At 41.1% G+C, this 20481-nt stretch overlaps 1 protein-coding gene across 5 annotated transcripts in view; it reads right to left on the bottom strand.

Moving 5' to 3' along the window:
• DYM (dymeclin) overlaps positions 1–20481 on the bottom strand; it is a 389955-nt gene that overhangs the window by 318946 nt on the left and 50528 nt on the right. For 4 of the 5 annotated variants that reach the window (XM_073343511.1, XM_073343514.1, XM_073343512.1 and 1 more), the window contains 3 exons: positions 6719–6771; positions 5461–5554; positions 3378–3511 (listed from right to left, as the gene is read on the bottom strand). In XM_073343511.1, coding sequence (XP_073199612.1) covers positions 3378–3511; positions 5461–5554; positions 6719–6771 — 281 coding nt within the window. Of the gene's footprint in view, positions 1–3377; positions 3512–5460; positions 5555–6718; positions 6772–9677; positions 9952–20481 lie in introns of those variants that run through there. The other variant, XM_073343513.1, reaches the window with a different exon arrangement.

Here is a 20481-nt window from a genome sequence, read left to right on the forward strand (position 1 = left end):
TCAGCAACATTTCTTTACCAGGTGAAAGCCCACATTCACTCTGCAGTGATAGTTTATTGTAAGCAGGCACTGCTTGTTTAATGTATCAGCTAGCTGACCTCATTCTTAGAGATTACTCATCACAGCTTAAAGACATTAAACCATTTCAATATGTAGCTGTTAATCTTTTGGCACCAGAAGTCTGGTTTCCCCAGAGCAACAGCAGGCGCCAAGGAGTTAAATAGATTTTAATGAATGGTTTTCACTAGTCTATGCACAAACAATTATTATGTCTTCAAGACACATGCCCTTGCTTGGGCTGACTGTTTGAAGGAAGCCCATATTCAAATGCTTGTGCGTTCTTTTTTCCACAACCCACACGTATTGTATTAGAATTCTGACACCAGCCATCCATGCTGAAGAAAGCAAAGTAATTAGTTTTATTCAATAAGCCACATATGATTAGAACCTTAACCAAAACTTTATTGTAAAGACAGGAAATTGAGAGGCAAGGTTTGCACACTAACCTTCACTCTGCCTCCTTGTGTGTGCACTCTACAATAATGTCTCATTTCAGAATGACAACACTATTCAAAACAGTCTTCAGCAAATAAAGCATTATAATGAAGAATGTTTTTATAATTGTAAATGGAATGGATACACAGCGTTCATGTTTTTAAAAGACTTTTTGTAATACATATCAGCAAGTGATAAGGAGAATAACAATTCAGGTTGCTAAAGTAAGCTCAGCTCTTCATTTCCTTACTTCTGCAATGAAAATTATTTCCATTTTAAGTGGTCTGGGGCAGTTAACTGATATTTGTCAATGCGACTTATGCATTGTGACTGCTATATAAATAATAATGCCTCAACATTTACATTACACTCACCAATTGTTGCATTATGAAATGCATTTATGACTCTATTATTACTTTTTCAACAGAACCACAGAAAAATTGTAAGAGATTGTGTATAAAAGATCATGCAGCCCGGCTTCCTATCAGTGCAGTCTTTTGCCCATCTTAAATTTAAACACTCCACGCAATGGGCTTCCATTACCTTAACTGGAAGACTATTCCAGTCTCTATAAGTTCCCACAAGAAAGTTTTTGGTGGCCACTCTGACAATTTTTCCTAAAATACTTAATTAACTTTAGGAAAAACAAATAAATATGCACATATCCAAATCATTTATATTTATTTATGTAGGTTTTTTTATAGACTCAATAATAAAAATAATGTACAGTTGTCTCTATTCTTTACTGGACCTAAACAGAATAGAAACAAAATAATGTGCTTTGCACATTCTTGTCTATTTTGTTGTTTCTTTTGCTTTATTGATTGCTTTTTTCTTAAGACTTGCTAGCTAGTAAGGCTGCTGCTGTGAAAAATTATATATGTATATTTGTATGTATAACTTTTCACAGCAGACTTACTAGCCAACTGGGAGGCAGTGAAAAGTGATATTAACAAACATACAAATATAGTTTTTCACAGCAGACTTACAGAGCCCCGGCAAGCCAGGGGACAAATTAAGCCACAGATGGAGAGGTGGGTAGGGAGGCAGTGGGGGCCAGGGGCAATGGGGGTAGGGGTGAGCCCAGGGCTCCCAGGTGGGGATGCAGCATGAAGCCCTGAGGCTGCAGCCTGGCACCTGCCACCCCAGGGCTGCAGCCAGAAGCCCGAGCCCCACCACCCCTGGGAAAGTGGGGAACTCACATCAGCTGCCTGCTCCTCTGGCATTTGTGGCTGCAGAGGAGGGCAGCCCCCAGATCCCTTCTGGTAGCCCCAGGGGAGGGGCCACTGTTTCCCCCCTCTCCTCCATCACTGCGCAGGAAGCTGTGGCTGCAAGAAAAGCCTCTGGTGGGTGCATGCGGGCATGGTGGCCGCATTTGAGAAACACACTGTAACTGGTTTCAATGTGAGGAAGCTGTTCCTAATTTTCAGCTTAAATTCACTTTTCTGTATTTTCTTGTTGAGTCAGAGTTTTATTTTTTTTAATAGTTGTATTCCATTATCCATGAGTGAATTTTACCTGCATCATTTATTAATGGCTCTACTGTATCCATAGTGCTGCTCTTTCCCCTTGATATATTATTAAAGCCCTTTATTCCCTTTGGCTGCTCTTTTTTTATGAAATTCTGTCTTTTACATATAAAATTGTACATTCCTTTAAAAAAAAATCAAAAAGATGAAAAATAGAATACACAGACAATGAGGAGGAATTTCAGATACAACTGCAGGAATAGATTCCAGCAGCTGTGGTCTGAAGGACACACCAGAGTGTCTATCCCTAGAGGTTTCAGAGTAGCAGCCGTGTTAGTCTGTATTCGCAAAAAGAAAAGGAGGACTTGTAGCACCTTAGAGACTAACATAATTATCTGAGCATAAGCTTTCGTGAACTACAGCTCACTTCATCGGATGAAGGCTTTCCTTCCAAATCCCGACAAGAATTATTTCTATTTAGCTTGTGATCTTGGCAGAATCATAGCACATCGCATGGGCAGAGGGGGACTAAGGTTTTGTTGGTGCATTATTTAAAACACTAGGGAGCACAACCATCAGCAGTGGGAATCAAACCCAGGTGTCTTACATAAAAGTCCAAAGCATTGCCATTAAGCCAGCAGGCATCCAGCAGGACACTAGAAATTAGAGATAATGGATCTGAACATTCCCTTACAGGACAACATTTTTGCTTCATATTAGTAATACCAAAGAGGATCAAATACACATTTCTCACAAACAATTAAGGAAAAAGATCTCTAGATGTTAGTGAACTTGATGAGTGGCTGGTTTAAGAAACCAAATGCTTTCAAATTCCCCCAAATTACTCAACATGCAATTTCCTGAGAGACAATAAAATCATTTTTTCCTACCATGGAAGCACAATATACAGTGCTGATCCTAGGTATATTTGCAAACGACTTTCTTGTTCTCACCATCTCCCTGTACTCAACAAGGCAGATGATATTTCTCCCTGAGTCTCCTCTTTCACCCATCCCTTCTCTCCCCCTTTACTAGGCTTGGAACCTAGTTCTCTGATTAGGCAGGTCTTATACTTTGGGGTTGGGCTCATGGAGCACAAATATGGATGATGCTGTCTTCTGATCAGATAGCTTTCATCTGCAATGGGAGCAGAGGTAAGCCCATGCTGAGTGCTTTTGAAAATCCCACCCGACACACTTTCAGGATCTCCTCAGGTTCAAAGTTTCTCCATCTGGTTTTTCCATGGCTGATGAACACCTCAGTATATAGCATAATTACTTTACTATTTCAAATTTTAAAGTGACATTTGGACTTGAAGCTGAACTGGGTGCTATAGTAATAATAAAAAACATTTTTCAACAAATTCACATCCCAGGGGCATTGTTTGTTTCCATGACAATATTTAATACCTACCATATGAGCCTGGCATTCTCTCCTCATAAGTAAAATGAAGTTGCAGTTCCTCTTCTGACATCTGACATATGAACACTTTTAACAAACAGCAAATAATGAACAACGCATTGTGGGCCTGCCAAATAAAAAGATGGCTAGAAGGGAAACAGAAAAGTAAACAAGAGTCAATAATGTTTTACTTATTAATGTTCAGCAATAGTCATGACCACCTGTGTGTAACAGTGAATGGAAAGGTCTCTGTAGCCCATATGAGGCAAAGGCAAGTCTCAAGTGTGGACACTCAATAGCAAGGAAAATGTATTTAAACAAACGCTTCTTTTCAAGAGGATGCAGCCTTCTTGCTACATATAGTTTAGTACTATTATTAAAAACGTCATAGTTACCATTAAGTGCCATTCTCTTCAGGAAATTGACTAGCTACCCTATTATCTTTTTTAATCTCTACATCCCAGAGGTCCCCAATCTGTGGGGCACGCCCCCCCAGGGGGGCATGGAGGAACGTTTGGGAGAGCGTGGCTGGGGTTCCAGCCTTGGGCCCTGGCACCTGTGCTCAGGGCACCAGCTGCCGGCTCAGCCCCTGGCCAAGGTTCATCTCCCAGCTATGGCCCCAACATCAGCCCCCTTATCCCTGTCCATATCCCTCATTCCCACTCCTGGCTCCAGCTCCAGGGGGAGCAGGGGTGGGGGAACGGACAGGGGAAAGGGGAGGTGCAAGGTAAAAAGTTTGGGGACCCACTCCTACTTACAATCGGGCAGATCTTCTCAAATGAATTGAGACCTCTACAAATATCTCATTCTTTCTGCATGGAAATTTATCCCCAATCTTATCCCTTTACGTGCACAAATATTCCTCAGGTGACACTCGAGGTGGAAGATGCTCAGTGGATTTCAGGAGCAACAGCAGTAAGTCCAGTTACTCTTCACAACTTTAACCCCAGATTTCTAGGCATGAAGGCAATCCAGCAGGGAACTGTTTTATGTCCCTCTGGGTCCCTATGTCCAGCTGCAGGGGGACCCTGTCAACAGCAATATATGCAGCTCCTGCTGAAGCCATGCTGTCAAGGGGCTGAGGGGCCAACACAGCAGCAGCCAAAAGGAGGACTTCTTTCCTCTGGACATAAGACAGATTCTTTCTCAATGGATCCCTAGATTAGAAGAGGAGTTGGCCTCAAAATGTCTGCAAACTCCTCTTCCTTCCCCTGCCAGGAAAGAAGTTTCCAGGAAAAAAAAAAAAATCTTTGGAAAGTTTCTTGGAAAACTATACTTCTGAAAGTATAACCTCTTGAAATTTCCATCCCCCACTGGGAGGGAAGAGGATTAGAAAGACAATCTGATCATACAATTTGAAAGCAGTGGAATTTTATATCATTTTCTATTCTGGCCTGGTCAGAGTTTCAAGTATTCTAGAAATAATGCACTGATTTTAAAATAAATTTAGATTAGCTAAAAAGCATCATCAGATGGTTTATACTATGCCTTAAAAAAGCATTTAAGTTGAAAAATAAATGTTTATTTTGCAAAATAAGCAGCCAGTAGCATGGCATCAGAGCCACTGCTACTACAGTTTAAGGGAAACAAAATCCCTAGCGCATCACTTGTTCTCTTAAATTTTATTTATGCTCCAAGGAATTTTGAGTCACAGACTATGAACCTAGCAAAAAGGAGTATTTGCGTAGCATTTTTATTGTCTGTCATGCCCACCCTCAGAAAGGAATGGGACTGCAGTGCCTAGGACTGCAGAGTGGGAAGGGAAGAGATTAATCCAAAGTTACATAAACATATGTTTGTTGCAACATTTAGACCCACTCACACCAGTAAAGCAAATGGAAAATTTCTATTCTTCTGTAATGGCACAGCTTTACATATTATGCTCCATTCCCAATGCTTGAAATACACAAGATACTTGTTCCTCTGAAATTAGTTTATCTTTTAAAAACAAAAACAAACTTTAAGAGAACCTGAATTTTCACCATGCCAATTAAGGTATTTATGGAGCAGCCATCATTGCATTACCCAAGCGCTATCAACAAAATGAACATTTAAAACATAAAAGGGAACACCCGGCATTTCACTGCCAACTTACTTTTGACATTCCGCTGAAATTTTTAACTCTTTGGTTCTAGAAAGGAAAACTTTAATCAATGCCCCAAGATTTCCTGTTCGAGGATTGTTCTCAACTAGATGAGGGATTGAAAAGATTAGAGTACATTTGTAATTTAAGTTAGAATAATTAATTCAAACACAGGATATATAGAGTGGGAATTACTCTCCATTGCACATTTTATGTATTTTTTTAAATAAACACACACACACACAACAAGCCTACTTTTTTTAGTTTTTTTTTTTAAACAGTCTATAGTTAAAGATGACAAAAACCTCCAAGATTCTCCTGTCAACGTTTCTGATATTGCAAGATTGTTCACTACACTACATTTTCCAACCTACATTTAAAACATTCCAAACAACGGACCCACAGCGTTTCTTTCAGGGGACTATTCCACACCTCAATAGATCTCACTATCAGGAAAGTGTGCCTGACTGTGACAGGTTTCAGAGTAACAGCCGTGTTAGTCTGTATTCGCAAAAAGAAAAGGAGTACTTGTGGCACCTTAAGAGACTAACCAATTTATTTGAGCATGAGCTTTCGTGAGCTACAGCTCACGAAAGCTCATGCTCAAATAAATTGGTTAGTCTCTAAGGTGCCACAAGTAATCCTTTTCTTTTTGACTGTGACAATGTCATTTCATTCCTCACCCTTCTACCATCCCTGGTTCTTCCCTGCATAATCTCTCTCTATCAGCATTGTTACCCTTTCAATATTTTAGAAGTTTCTATAGTGTAAAGAACAGAGTTAACGTTGCAAGTTAAAACTTAAAACATCCAGGGAATCAAATTAAAATTCAGAATGAGAAGCAGAATATGCACTCGTCTTCTAATTCAAGTGTCAACTCCACATGACAGGTATCACACACTAGACTCCATCTTTGCCCACTGACACTCTATATATTGTCCACTGATCTTCTACTTCTAAAGGGGCAATGCTTTAAAAATCATTATTTAAAAGAAGTCTGCTCAATTACTAAAATAACTATGCCCAAGTCACTTCCGTCTGTTGGCAACACCCAGAATAACGTGATAATATTACATTTAAGCAACACAGATTAGTAGAATGTGTTTTCATCTTCCACTTGGAGATAAATATGATTTTAAAAATCTCATTATAGAAATGCAGATGAGCAAAATTAAATAAATACAGACATAGAAGTTTACATGAACACTGATTTATCAGAAAAGTTGATAAACACAGAAATATGTGAAGACATCAAAATAATCTCTCTCACCTAAAGACTTGCAGATTGAGATGGTGGCTTCTTCCAACAGCTTTAGCTCGGCACTGAAGACGAAGAAAGGAAGCATTTAGTTATATGAGCAATAACAATCCCTGAGCCTATAGAGGCCTGCCGCTTGTATAATACAATTACTGCATTTAAATAAATTTGTTATAGTGCAGTACTGCAATTCCTATGACCTTGTAATTTAAAAAAAAACAAACGAGGAGTCCTTGTTGCACCTTAGAGAATAACAAATTTATTTGGGCATAAGCTTTCGTGGGCTAGAACCCACTTCATCAGATGTATGCTAAAGGAATTGGCGGCTGTGATTGCAGAGCCATTGGCCATTATCTTTGAAAACTCGTGGCAAACGGAGGAAGTCCCGGATGACTGGAAAAAGGCTAATGTAGTGCCAATCTTTAAAAAAAGGAAGGAGGAGGATCCTGGGAACTACAGGCCAGTCAGCCTCACCTCAGTCCCCGGAAAAATCATGGAGCAGGTCCTCAAAGAATCAATCCTGAAGCACTTACATAAGAGGAAAGTGATCAGGAACAGTCAGCATGGATTCACCAAGGGAAGGTCATGCCTGACTAATCTAATCGCCTTCTATGATGAGATTACTGGTTCTGTGGATGAAGGGAAAGCAGTGGATGTATTGTTTCTTGACTTTAGCAAAGCTTTTGACACGGTCTCCCACAGTATTCTTGTCAGCAAATTAAAGAAGTATGGGCTGGATGAATGCACTATAAGGTGGGTAAAAAGTTGGCTAGATTGTCGGGCTCAACGGGTAGTGATCTATGGCTCCATGTCTCGTTGGCAGCCGGTGTCAAGTGGAGTGCCCCAGGGGTCGGTCCTGGGGCCAGTTTTGTTTAATATCTTCATAAATGATCTGGAGGATGGTGTGGATTGCACTCTCAACAAATTTGCGGATGATACTAAACTGGGAGGAGTGGTAGATATGCTGGAGGGGAGGGATAGGATACAGAGGGACCGAGACAAATTGGAGGATTGGGCCAAAAGAAATCTGATGAGGTTCAATAAGGATAAGTGCAGGGTCCTGCACTTAGGACGGAAGAACCCAATGCACAGCTACAGACTAGGGACCGAATGGCTAGGCAGCAGTTCTGCGGAAAAGGACCTAGGGGTGACAGTGGACGAGAAGTTGGATATGAGTCAGCAGTGTGCCCTTGTTGCCAAGAAGGCCAATGGCATTTTGGGATGTATAAGTAGGGGCATAGCGAGCAGATCGAGGGACGTGATCGTCCCCCTCTATTCGACATTGGTGAGGCCTCATCTGGAGTACTGTGTCCAGTTTTGGGCCCCACACCACAAGAAGGATGTGGATAAATTGGAGAGAGTCCAGCGAAGGGCAACAAAAATGATTAGGGGTCTGGAACTCATGACTTATGAGGAGAGGCTGAGGGAACTGGGATTGTTTAGTCTGCAGAAGAGAAGAATGAGGCGGGGGATCTGATAGCTGCTTTCAACTACCTGAGAGGTGGTTCCAGAGAGGATGGTTCTAGACTATTCTCAGTGGTAGAAGAGGACAGGACAAGGAGTAATGGTCTCAAGTTGCAGTGGGGGAGGTTTAGTTTGGATATTAGGAAAAACTTTTTCACTAGGAGGGTGGTGAAACACTGGAATGCGTTACCTAGGGAGGTGGTAGAATCTCTTTCCTTAGAAATTTTTTAAGGCCAGGCTTGACAAAGCCCTGGCTGGGATGATTTAATTGGGGATTGGTCCTGCTTTGAGCAGGAGGTTGGACTAGATGACCTCCTGAGGTCCCTTCCAACCCTGATATTCTATGAAGTAAAAGATACAGGAGCAGGTATAAATACATGAAAGGCTGTGGGTTGCTTTACCAAGTGTTAGGACAGTCTAACGAGATAAATCAATTAACAGCAGGATACCACGGGAGGAGAAATAACTTTTGAAGTGGTAAGAGAGTAGCCCATTACAGACAGTTGACAAGAAGGTGTGAGTAACAGTAGGGAGAAATTAGTCTTGGGGAAATTAAGTCATCAGCCACACCATCCGGGGCTCGTTCACCTGCACATCTACCAATCTGATATATGCCATCATGTGCCAGCAATGCCCCTCTGCCAGGTACACTGGCCAAACCAGAGTCTCTACGCAAAAGAATAAATGACACAAATCTGACATCAGGAAGCATAACGTTCAAAAACCAGTAGGAGAACACTTCAATCTCTCTCGTCGCTCAATAACAGACCTCAAAGTGGCAATTCTTCAACAAAAAAACCATCAAAAACAGACTCCAAAGTGAAGCTGAAGAACTGGAATTAATTTGCAAACTAGATACCATCAGATTAGTCTGAATAAAGACTGGAAGTGGTTGCGTCATTACAAAACCTAAACTTAACTTCCCCAATACTAATTTCTCCCTACTGTTACTCACACCTTCTTGTCAACTGTGTGTAATGAGCCACTCTCTTACCACTTCAAAAGTTATTTCTCCTCCCTTAAAAAGAAAAGGAGGACTTGTGGCACCTTAGAGACTAACCAATTTATTAGAGCATAAGCTTTCGTGAGCTACAGCTCACTTCTTCAGATGCATATCGTGGAAACTGCAGCAGGCTTTATATATACACAGAGAATATGAAACAATACCTATTCCCACCCCACTGTCCTGCTGGTAATAGCTTATCTAAAGTGATTTCCAGCACAAATCCAGGTTTTCTCACCCTCCACCCCCCCACACAAATTCACTCTCCTGCTGGTGATAGCCCATCCAAAGTGATAACTCTTTACACAATGTGCATGACAATTAAGCTGGGCTATTTCCTGCATAAATCCAGGTTCTCACATCCCCCCCACCCCCATACACACACAAACTCACTCTCCTGCTGGTAATAGCTCATCCAAACTGACCACTCTTCAAGTTAAAATCCAAGTTAAACCAGAACATCTGGGGGGGGGGGGTAGGAAAAAACAAGAGGAAACAGGCTACCTTGCATAATGACTTAGCCACTCCAAGTCTCTATTTAAGCCTAAATTAATAGTATCCAATTTGCAAATGAATTCCAATTCAGCAGTTTCTCGCTGGAGTCTGGATTTGAAGTTTTTTTGTTTTAAGATAGCGACCTTCATGTCTGTGATCGCGTGACCAGAGAGATTGAAGTGTTCTCCGACTGGTTTATGAATGTTATAATTCTTGACATCTGATTTGTGTCCATTTATTCTTTTACGTAGAGACTGTCCAGTTTGACCAATGTACATGGCAGAGGGGCATTGCTGGCACATGATGGCATATATCACATTGGTGGATGTGCAGGTGAACGAGCCTCTGATAGTGTGGCTGATGTTATTAGGCCCTGTGATGGTGTCCCCTGAATAGATATGTGGGCACAGTTGGCAACGGGCTTTGTTGCAAGGATAAGTTCCTGGGTTAGTGGTTCTGTTGTGTGGTATGTGGTTGTTGGTGAGTATTTGCTTCAGGTTGCGGGGCTGTCTGTAGGCAAGGACTGGCCTGTCTCCCAAGATTTGTGAGAGTGTTGGGTCATCCTTTAGGATAGGTTGTAGATCCTTAATAATGCGTTGGAGGGGTTTTAGTTGGGGGCTGAAGGTGACGGCTAGTGGCGTTCTGTTATTTTCTTTGTTAGGCCTGTCCTGTAGTAGGTAACTTCTGGGAACTCTTCTGGCTCTATCAATCTGTTTCTTTACTTCTGCAGGTGGGTATTGTAGTTGTAAGAAAGCTTGACAGAGATCTTGTAGGTGTTTGTCTCTGTCTGAGGGGTTGGAGCAAATGCGGTTGTATCGCAGAGCTTGGCTGTAGACGATGGATCGTGTGGTGTGGTCAGGGTGAAAGCTGGAGGCATGCAGGTAGGAATAGCGGTCAGTAGGTTTCCGGTATAGGGTGGTGTTTATGTGACCATTGTTTATTAGCACTGTAGTGTCCAGGAAGTGGATCTCTTGTGTGGACTGGACCAGGCTGAGGTTGGTGGTGGGATGGAAATTGTTGAAATCATGGTGGAATTCCTCAAGGGCTTCTTTTCCATGGGTCCAGATGATGAAGATGTCATCAATATAGCGCAAGTAGAGTAGGGGCTTTAGGGGACGAGAGCTGAGGAAGCGTTGTTCTAAATCAGCCATAAAAATGTTGGCATACTGTGGGGCCATGCGGGTACCCATAGCAGTGCCGCTGATCTGAAGGTATACATTGTCCCCAAATGTGAAGTAGTTATGGGTAAGGACAAAGTCACAAAGTTCAGCCACCAGGTTAGCCGTGACATTATCGGGGATAGTGTTCTTGACGGCTTGTAGTCCATCTTTGTGTGGAATGTTGGTGTAGAGGGCTTCTACATCCATAGTGGCCAGGATGGTGTTATCAGGAAGATCACCGATGGATTGTAGTTTCCTCAGGAAGTCAGTGGTGTCTCGAAGGTAGCTGGGAGTGCTGGTAGCGTAGGGCCTGAGGAGGGAGTCTACATAGCCAGACAATCCTGCTGTCAGGGTGCCAATGCCTGAGATGATGGGGCGCCCAGGATTTCCAGGTTTATGGATCTTGGGTAGTAGATAGAATATCCCAGGTCGGGGTTCCAGGGGTGTGTCTGTGCGGATTTGATCTTGTGCTTTTTCATGAAGTTTCTTGAGCAAATGCTGTAGTTGCTTTTGGTAACTCTCAGTGGGATCAGAGGGTAATGGCTTGTAGAAACTCGTGTTGGAGAGCTGCCGAGCAGCCTCTTGTTCATATTCCGACCTATTCATGACGACAACAGCACCTCCTTTGTCAGCCTTTTTGATTATGATGTCAGAGTTGTTTCTGAGGCTGTGGATGGCATTGCGTTCCGCATTACTCCTCCCTTGGTATCCTGCTGTTAATTGATTTATCTCGTTAGACTGACCTAACACTTGGTAAAGCAACCCACATCCTTTCATGTATTTATACCTGCTCCTGTATCTTTTACTTCATACATCTGATGAAATGGCTTCTAGCCCAAGAAAGCTTGTGCCCAAATAAATTTGTTAGTCTAAGGTGCCACAAGGACTCCTCGCTTTTTTTGCTGATACAGACTAACATGGCTACCACCGAAACCTGTCATTTTAGTTACTCCATTTACCTCAGTCACACAGACTGCATGCATTATTTGAAGTAGTGTGGCCACACAATGGACAATTAACATTCATCTCACTTTGTCAAACAATTCATATTTAAAGCGGACAGATAATTTCTATGTCCTAAACTTCACTCGTCCGATGCTTGTTTTGGAATAAGCCCCTGAAAATAAACATAGGTCTACAGTTTCAATTTGTAGAAAAAGTTTTGCTTTTGTACTAGGAATATTGTTGCATCATGTGTGGATATAAAAGGAAGAATGTAACGTTTTTCTAAAACTGAAAGTGCCTCCATAAGCAAACATTTAATTTCAGACTTAATACTGTAACCCAGTTTCAATAATTATAGCATGTGGTTACAACAGATGCAATTGTAAATCACGTATATATCATGAGGACAGGATTTTTACACGTTCACTAATTGCCAGATTACATATCTATATCAAAACAGCTACTTATAAGGATTTTACAATGAAAAGGGGGGATGGCGAGGAAGAGAGAAGGGAACCAAACAATCTTAAAATAATCCCAACTATGTGAAACCTATAAAATACACATACACCACTAGAGGTGCTAAGTCTGTAGGCCTGCAAAGCATCGTACAAATTAACTAATCCTCATATAATCCTTGTGAAGTAAATCAAGTATTTGCATTTTAGAGACAGGAAAAACAGAAACAGTATGTAGGCATCTTGCCCAAGGCCACATTAAATGGAACACCTCTATATTGCTTCTATATTAGATATTTAAGGATCTTATCTCCTGCCAATATTACCAAGGAAAGACAAGATTCCTTAACAACAGAATGTAAATTTCCCCTTTTCCAATTTAGTGTTATTAACCTGACAAACTCCATTGAAAAGAACAGATTTAAAAAAATGTATTAAAGCTAATGTTAAAATTATATAATACACAGGTTAAGGAAAGAGTGTTTATACATCTGGGTATAATGCTTACATTATCCAAAAGTACAAATTTTGGTTTAAAAGTCATAAAATACATATAGTACATAATCTGCAGTAACCCAAATTAAGGTTAATAGATTTAATGATACAGTTTAGATATTAACATCCAAATATTCAGGTACATCACTCATAAAAGGTTATACTGAGAGTAGCTTGTGGAAAGGAAATATAGCAATGAGTGTAGATTGTCCCTCAGTAATTGAGCATTTAGGATAGGTTGTCCCTCAGTAAATACAATCCATCACAGAAGTATTTCACTAAATATATATATATAAAGCCAATAAGGTTTTTTGGGTGGGGTCTTTTACGCTTCCAGGCCCAGCTTGTTTGTTTTAAGAAACCTGGTACAAAGAAACATGCTATGATCAGTAGAAAAGCTGGAGTCTATTGAACTTCCATTTTCAAAACCCCCGGCCTAGGATAACTGCAGTTCAATGAGTTTTCTGACAAGCTGACAGTCTATAGGTAACTGCCTATTATCCCATCAAAAAGAGCTAGATATATTTTACCAAGTGCAACTATGAAATGGGATTTTGTTTTTTAAGTTTGTCACCTTCTGAATACAAAGAAGGTAAATATCACAACCAGAATTTTCACTAAGCACCAAGAGACGTTTAGAGGTGGAGCTGAGTCTAGCAAGTAAAGAAGACAGTTAAGAGACTAGATTTCTGCTCCTCGCTCTATCATCAGCTCACTCAGCTATCCTTGGGCAAGGCACTTAACCTCTCAAGGCCAAATTCATTGCTGGTGTAAGTAAACAATTCTAGTGATCTGAAGCTGTCATCTATAAAATGGGCATAGCAATCAATACAGGAGGGAGCATTGTGGTCAGTCTTTCAGAATGAAAATGAGGGTGGCACAAACATCCTAAATGGATTTGGGCCAGGGGAAGGATATCAGATCAGCCCAAGGCTGAGAAAAATCTAGAGGGCTTTTGTTTGCTTTACCATAGAGGGGTTGAATAGAAAACTATGCTTTTTCATTCTCTCCTCTTTCTGCCTCTTTTAAGCTTCATCTGTCTTGCTGTATCTTTTCATTCTCTCTCCACAGCCCCAAAGGTTTCTACACACTAATTTCTTTCTACTGCACTGTTATTTCTCAGCTCCAGCACACACCCTCACCTAGTTCTCTCGCCTCCGTAGATTCTCTCAATTTTGTTCATCTTTTCCCTTGTGCATTTCCCATACATCTTTGTCCTGCTTTTATAGAAGGTAAGCAGGCAGGCTCCCTCTGCTTATCATCTGAAACACAGGTTACCAAAGGGATGTGAAGGGTGAGTAGACCCCAGTATCACCTGCCAATGCAGGTATGTTAGTAGGCCTGGGAAAAGTGAGGATTCAATCCTTACGGTTTTCAAAATGTTTTGAGGTCCCTGGACAGAAAATGTTACGGAAATTGAAAGTATTTATGTTTAAAAGTTATTCAGCCCTCTTTACAATGGGAAATTAGGGGAAAGACCGACTTCAGTGGTTTCAGAAATCTCCAAGCATAAACTAACCTAGTTGCCAGTCTCTTTTACAGTCAGAGGTTCCCAAAGACATGAGTATACTTTCTCTCTGGCAGAAAGTGACTCAAGAGCCTTCTTTAAAGCTCAAATCTCCTCTACTTGTGAGATATTTTGCCCAAGCTGTTTTTGTACATTCCAGTTTGCATGCTCATATAGTAATTATATATCATCCCACATGTTCTCAATAGAATTCCTCCCTGTAAAACCAAGAGAGGTGCATCCAGAAGCCCAAACCTCTCCAGTGGGTTAAAATATGAAACAGATTAGTTCCTGGGAGGTATGGCTCTCCCACTCACCCTCAAATCACGCAAAAGAACTATAGAAAAACAGGATTTAATGGATTAGCCAAACCAATCATCATACTCCAAGGAAACCTCCAAATTGAGATTCCATAGGAACTGCTATAATGCATGAGATCCATGGTCCATCTAGTCCAGTACTCCAGTCTCTGACAGTGGCCAGAAGCAGACACTTCATAGGAAAATGCAATAACCCTTTACAGTGGAAAGATATCAGATAGTTTGCCCCCATGAAGATCTAATCTTCATCCCTAAAGGTTAGATTTTGTCTTTAACCCTGAAATATGAGGTCTTAAATCCCTTACAAATACTCTTATTTTACCCATTAACTATAACAACTCTGGATATATTCTGGTTATCCATATAAACATCCAATCTTACTGAATTCTTGGCCTCAATAACATCTTGCGATAATGAGTTCCATAGTCTAACTATATGTTGACTAAAAGAGTACTTCCTTTCATCTACAAGTTGACAAAGTAAGGCGCATATCTGCAGAAACCTGGGGCCCAAATGCTTCTGTGGTGAGCACCCAGTTCCACAGCTGGGTTGTGTGCAGTGACAAAAATGAAGTTTGGAGAAATCTTTATCACCCAAAAACATCCCCAAACTTCACCTCACTTCACTAAATGCCATAGCATTTAATATGGAAGTATATTTGTGGGAGTAGGAGAGAAAATGGGAGGACAGTGGGCAGGAAAGATCCATAGATTGTAAGGCCAGAAGGGACCATTGTGATCATCTAGTCTGACCTTCTGTATAGCACACATCACAGAACATCTCCAAAATAATTCCTAAAGAATATCTTTCAGAAAGACATTCACTCCTGATTTAAAATGGTCAGTGATGGAGAATCCACCATGACCCTTGGTAAATTTTTCCCATGGTTAATTACTCTCACCATTAAAAATTTATGCCTAGCTTCAACTTCCAGCCATGGGATCATGCTATACGTTTCTCTGCTAGACTGAAGAGCCTATTATATTATACATGTGCTCCCCATGTAGATACTTATGGACTGTAATTGAGTCACCCTTTAACCTTCTCTTTGTTAAGCTAAATAGATTGAGTTCTTTGAGTCTATCACTATAAAGCATGTTGTGTAATCCTTTAATCATTCTCCTGGCTCTTCTCCGAACTACCTCCAATTTATCAACATCCTTCTTGAAGTGTGACACCAGAACGGGACACAGTAGGCCAGCAGTGGACACATTAATGCCAAGCACAGAGGTAAAATAACCTCTCTATTCCTACTCGAGATTCCTCTGTTTATGAATCCCAAGATTGCATTAGCTCTATTGGCCACCGTGTCACAGTCGGAGCTCACGTTCAAAGGATTATCCACGACCGCCCCTAAATCTTTTTCAGAGTCGCTGCTTCCCAGGATAGAGTCCCCTATCTTATAAGCATAGTCTACATTCTTTGTTCCTAGATGTATAGATTTACATTTACGGGATGATCACAAACAGAAATCCACTCTGTGACGCTTCCCAGGGGTACCCAGGGTTGTGAGGCACCTTGCTACTACCTGCTTTTAGCATGAGGAAGCCTTGTCTGTGCCTGCAATGAGTAGATCCCCAATTCCTCTGGCCACAGAGTATTTCTGAGGTATGTCACTTTCTGTTGACCTACCTTAACTTCAAAACCTTAAGAACATAATCTCCCATATAGATACATAACTCCTTAAATATTATCCATACATACATTTCACAATGACTATGATGACCAGTGGGCTACTGGCTCTCAGAGATCACAATGCCACCCTTCAGTGAACTATTATGCATATATCTGACCCAGGAGATCCCTATAAAACCATAGGCACCCACTGTGCCCTCTGCCCACTGGCAGCACACAGTGTCTGGGTCACACACTCCTAGCTAGTAAACATTCATGTACACCTAAGGATAAGCCAAACCCATTTATATCCATCAACTTCAAAAATCACTTCAGAGATTCCTAGTGAAGCCTCTTACATCCTGAAAAGCCCTTCCATGTTCCAAATGGATGATTTACTCTCACTTCCATGTCTCCTCCACCTGCACACACAGACTAGCTGCACATTCTCTTCCTAACAAGATTAAGGTCTCAAATTGCATGACACTCAAGACTACATTCACATCAAATCCAATTCTGCTGTCCACAGGTGTTTCTGCCTTCTTGGGGGCTCAGCTGCCAGTGTGGCTTTGACTGCATGAAAAAGGAAGCTCAGTTTCCAGACAGGGGTTTTCTTTGGTCTGTGGGCACCATTTGGAAATGTTTTACTGGTCCAAAACCCAGGATGTCAAAGAAGGCATCTACAGTCTCTGTGCAGAAGCAGCTAATTCAGAGTCTGAACTGTAGAAATGAGACAACTGTTTTAAGCAGCATTTTTCTAGCAGGTCTGAGAATACAAATACAGTCAAGCCAGTTTAATGTCTGAAGATGAGATATGCTACATAACATATACTTAGTACTTCCAAGCACTCTTTATCTCATCTCAAAGCACTTCAAAGGTGAGGGAATATCATTGTCACCAATTTACAGATGGGGAAACTGAGGCACAGTGAAGTCAAGGATGATGTCCAAGTTCACCACAAATCAGTGGCAGAGTCTCTGTCCTAGTACCCCTAGTATACAGCCTTCCATAAGCATTAAGTCTTATCATAATCAATTTGCTAAGTCATTCCCCATCCTTACTGAGCATTAGCCTATTGGAAAACACTGGCTATCTGACAAACAAAATCGAAGTAATTAAAGATGCGTAGACCAGGCTGCTAGATCCCTGCACGGATACAAAATTTATATCCATGGATGCAGATATCCGAGAAGCTGCAGGGCTCTAGCGACAATGAGCGAAACCAGCAGGGCCACGGCCTGCAACCAGGCCAGGATCCGCAGCGGTGAAAGCAGCAGCATGTCAGGTTGCCGCTCGCAGGAGCCAGCACGGGCAGCTCCTCCGGCGTGGCTGTGGATATAAATCTTGTATCCATGCAGGGCTCTACAGGTCTCCACTGAAAAGTTAGGTTGACCCAGCTACATCACCCAGGGGTGCAAAAACTCCACACACAGAAGAATTGTTCCATCAATTTAGCTACTGCCTCTCAGAGACGGGGAGTAATTACAGTGATGGGAGAATCCCTCCTGTGCTGCAGTGAGTGTCTACATTGAAGTACTTCAGCGTAGACACAGCCTTAGTGTTTGTCTACACTGCACAGTTGTCGCCAAAACTTTTGTCTTTCGTGGGTACTTAAAAAAGCCCCCCCGCAAAAGAAAAGTTTTGCCGACGCAAGCAGCAGTGTGAACACAGCTTTGTCGGCAGGAGTGCTCTCCTGCTGACAAAGTTTATGCCGCCTATAGGGCTGGAAATATTTTGTCAGCAAAAGTGCCGACAAAATACCGCAAAAGAGTATTCACACACGCTGACTTTTAGTGACAAGGCTGTCGACACAGCCTTGTCGCTAAAAGCTGCATGATGTAGACAAGCCCTTAGTTAGGAGGGGAATAAACCTGGAGCAAATACTTACATTCTTCAAGCGTATGGGAGCCAATGAATAGGGTTTTGGTAAGATCTTCAGTCAAAGGAGTTATTAAAAAGGTTTCCAGTAGTAAAGCCAGTGTTAATGCTCCACGACAGAGTAACTTCATCAGTGAGATGAGCCATCAAATTGAAATTTAATTTTTTTTTTAAATCAGCAGATTATCCTGTGCATTAGACTATTTTGCAGCATAGTGAATTGACTGCATGCATGAGAGAGAAAGCAGTCACCTGGCACAACGTCTAATACTCTGCCTCTACAATTTTAATTTATGCTTGTTTGACTACAGAGAAACTCACATTTGCATTGTTGCCTGCTTTATAGTAGCATTCTGTAGCTGAATTTCAGAAAGATTAAACTTACTTGCCAATACATATTTTTTGAAATGTTAAAATTTCATCTCTGAGGTGGTCTCTTATTTCAGCTCTAGAAACACAGCTGTAATTGAAGACAAATGGTATAAAAATGGGAAACAGAATCAACGCCTACAGACATTACAATTTACTGGGTCTGAATGAAACAGGGACTTCTCTCAATTTTCTATCTAAAAATCTGTCCAGCTGGCTGCTTGTCATCAGGATGTATTCCTTCCAGACACTGACAGATTGGGAGAACGTTTATTGCACTTCAACTACACTTGGGAGAGGGTGGGGGTGTCTCTTTGGACGCAGTATAATCTGAATCCAACAAAAAGGGAGGGGAGGAGTGTGGTGTTGTTGTTTTTTTTAATAGGAGTGCTTAAAAAGACACCAAAGGCTCTTGTAACTCAGATTACATGGTTAATATAGCTTTTTTAATTGCTACAGGATTGAAGCTTTCAATATGAAGGGACAATAATCTCATAACTGAACCTCTTGTATTTCCTAATTTTGAGTGTTTATCTTTGCAACCATAACACTTTTAACATAGTTTTTGTTCCCTAGTTATTTTGAAAAGCAAACTGAAAAAACCCAAACTACCACCATTCTGTAGAACCAGACAGACTTCCTGCTTTGGTCAAAATGGTTGGACAGCACAGACTTCTCTACCTCTTTAGTCTTTTTCCACTGAGAATAAAATATAGAGTTAAAACCTTGAAAACCAGACACACCCCATTTCCTCAAGTTCAGACAACAAGAAGAAAAACAGAATTGTATTTTGCCATTTTAAAATTGTACACGTTAGGTAAAAACATGCCTGCAAAATCTCAGCACAAGAGTTATAAGCACCTGGGGGGAAGGTTATAATGGAAGTGCCTCCACCACAAGTACAGCATTGCTACCGTGCCCAAACATTGTAACACTATTCCTTCACGACTCAAAATTATTATTAGGCCCCCAAGGATGCCTTATGAAGAGGGTGCAGTGTACACCTAAAAAATCAGCCCATTTTTAGGAAGCTGAGGCAAAGCTTAACAGGAAATGCAAAGTAAACTGCCATGTAAACTGTAACAGCCAGCTAAACTCAAGCAGGGGAAAAAAATACGTGCAAGAAGGGGAAAAAGTTGCCTGAATAATTTTTCTGTTATGAAGACAGAAGATAGATTATATTAACCACTTATGCAGAAAATGCTTCTGCATGTCATCAGCCAAGATTCATGAGGTGGCATGAGAGCAACAACACTAGCCATTGGATTTGCTTTGCACCACATCCCCCCCGGAGATGCTGTTTAGTTAATGAATGAATATAAAGACGGAAACTTATCTTAAGCATGGATCCTTTCATTAATCCACAGTGTAGCAGTGTTAGACTTCAAACCATTTTCCAATACTGATGAACAACGAGAGAATATTTTTCAAGGAGTAAAGCTCAGGTTGTGGATTGATCACAGACCGCAGTTCAAGAATTCCAATCCCCCTTCCCTGCCAAAAAAATCTCCCCATAAAGTAATGGCAGCCTTATTGTCAGGTAGGACTTTTTTCAAAAAAGTATTTATGATTTCAGGTATAAGGTTCAGTGTATGCTTAAAGTCATGTTGTTCAGAAGATTACTCACCCAGACAGGAGAACAAATTTGCGAAATAACCTATGAATCAGAATCACAAAAGTAATATACACTCTACCTACCTATCAAGTATGTTTGAAGCAATAATTCATCCCAGGAAGATGTGTTTTATACACACAGAAGAACAATCAAAGAGCCCTCAACTTTATCAGGTAAACTTTTGAGAGTCCCTGTACATTCGTCACAGAATGAAAGGAACCTAAGCTAGACTCCATCACTTTTCACAAAGCAATCACTCTATATTTGACCTATCAGTCCTCATCCTCAAAGGAAACCTGCACAATACCACTTTCAAAAGATTATCTTAAATTCAAACTTTACTAGACACTAAAAATTATGGACTGAACAGACACACTGGATTTATGGTTTATTACAAACAATCTATAACCCACTAACAACCCTCCCGCCAGGTACTCTCCCACACTCCTTT

This window comes from Lepidochelys kempii, chromosome 5 (assembly GCF_965140265.1).
Source record: "Lepidochelys kempii isolate rLepKem1 chromosome 5, rLepKem1.hap2, whole genome shotgun sequence".
Lineage (NCBI taxonomy): Eukaryota > Metazoa > Chordata > Testudines > Cheloniidae > Lepidochelys > Lepidochelys kempii.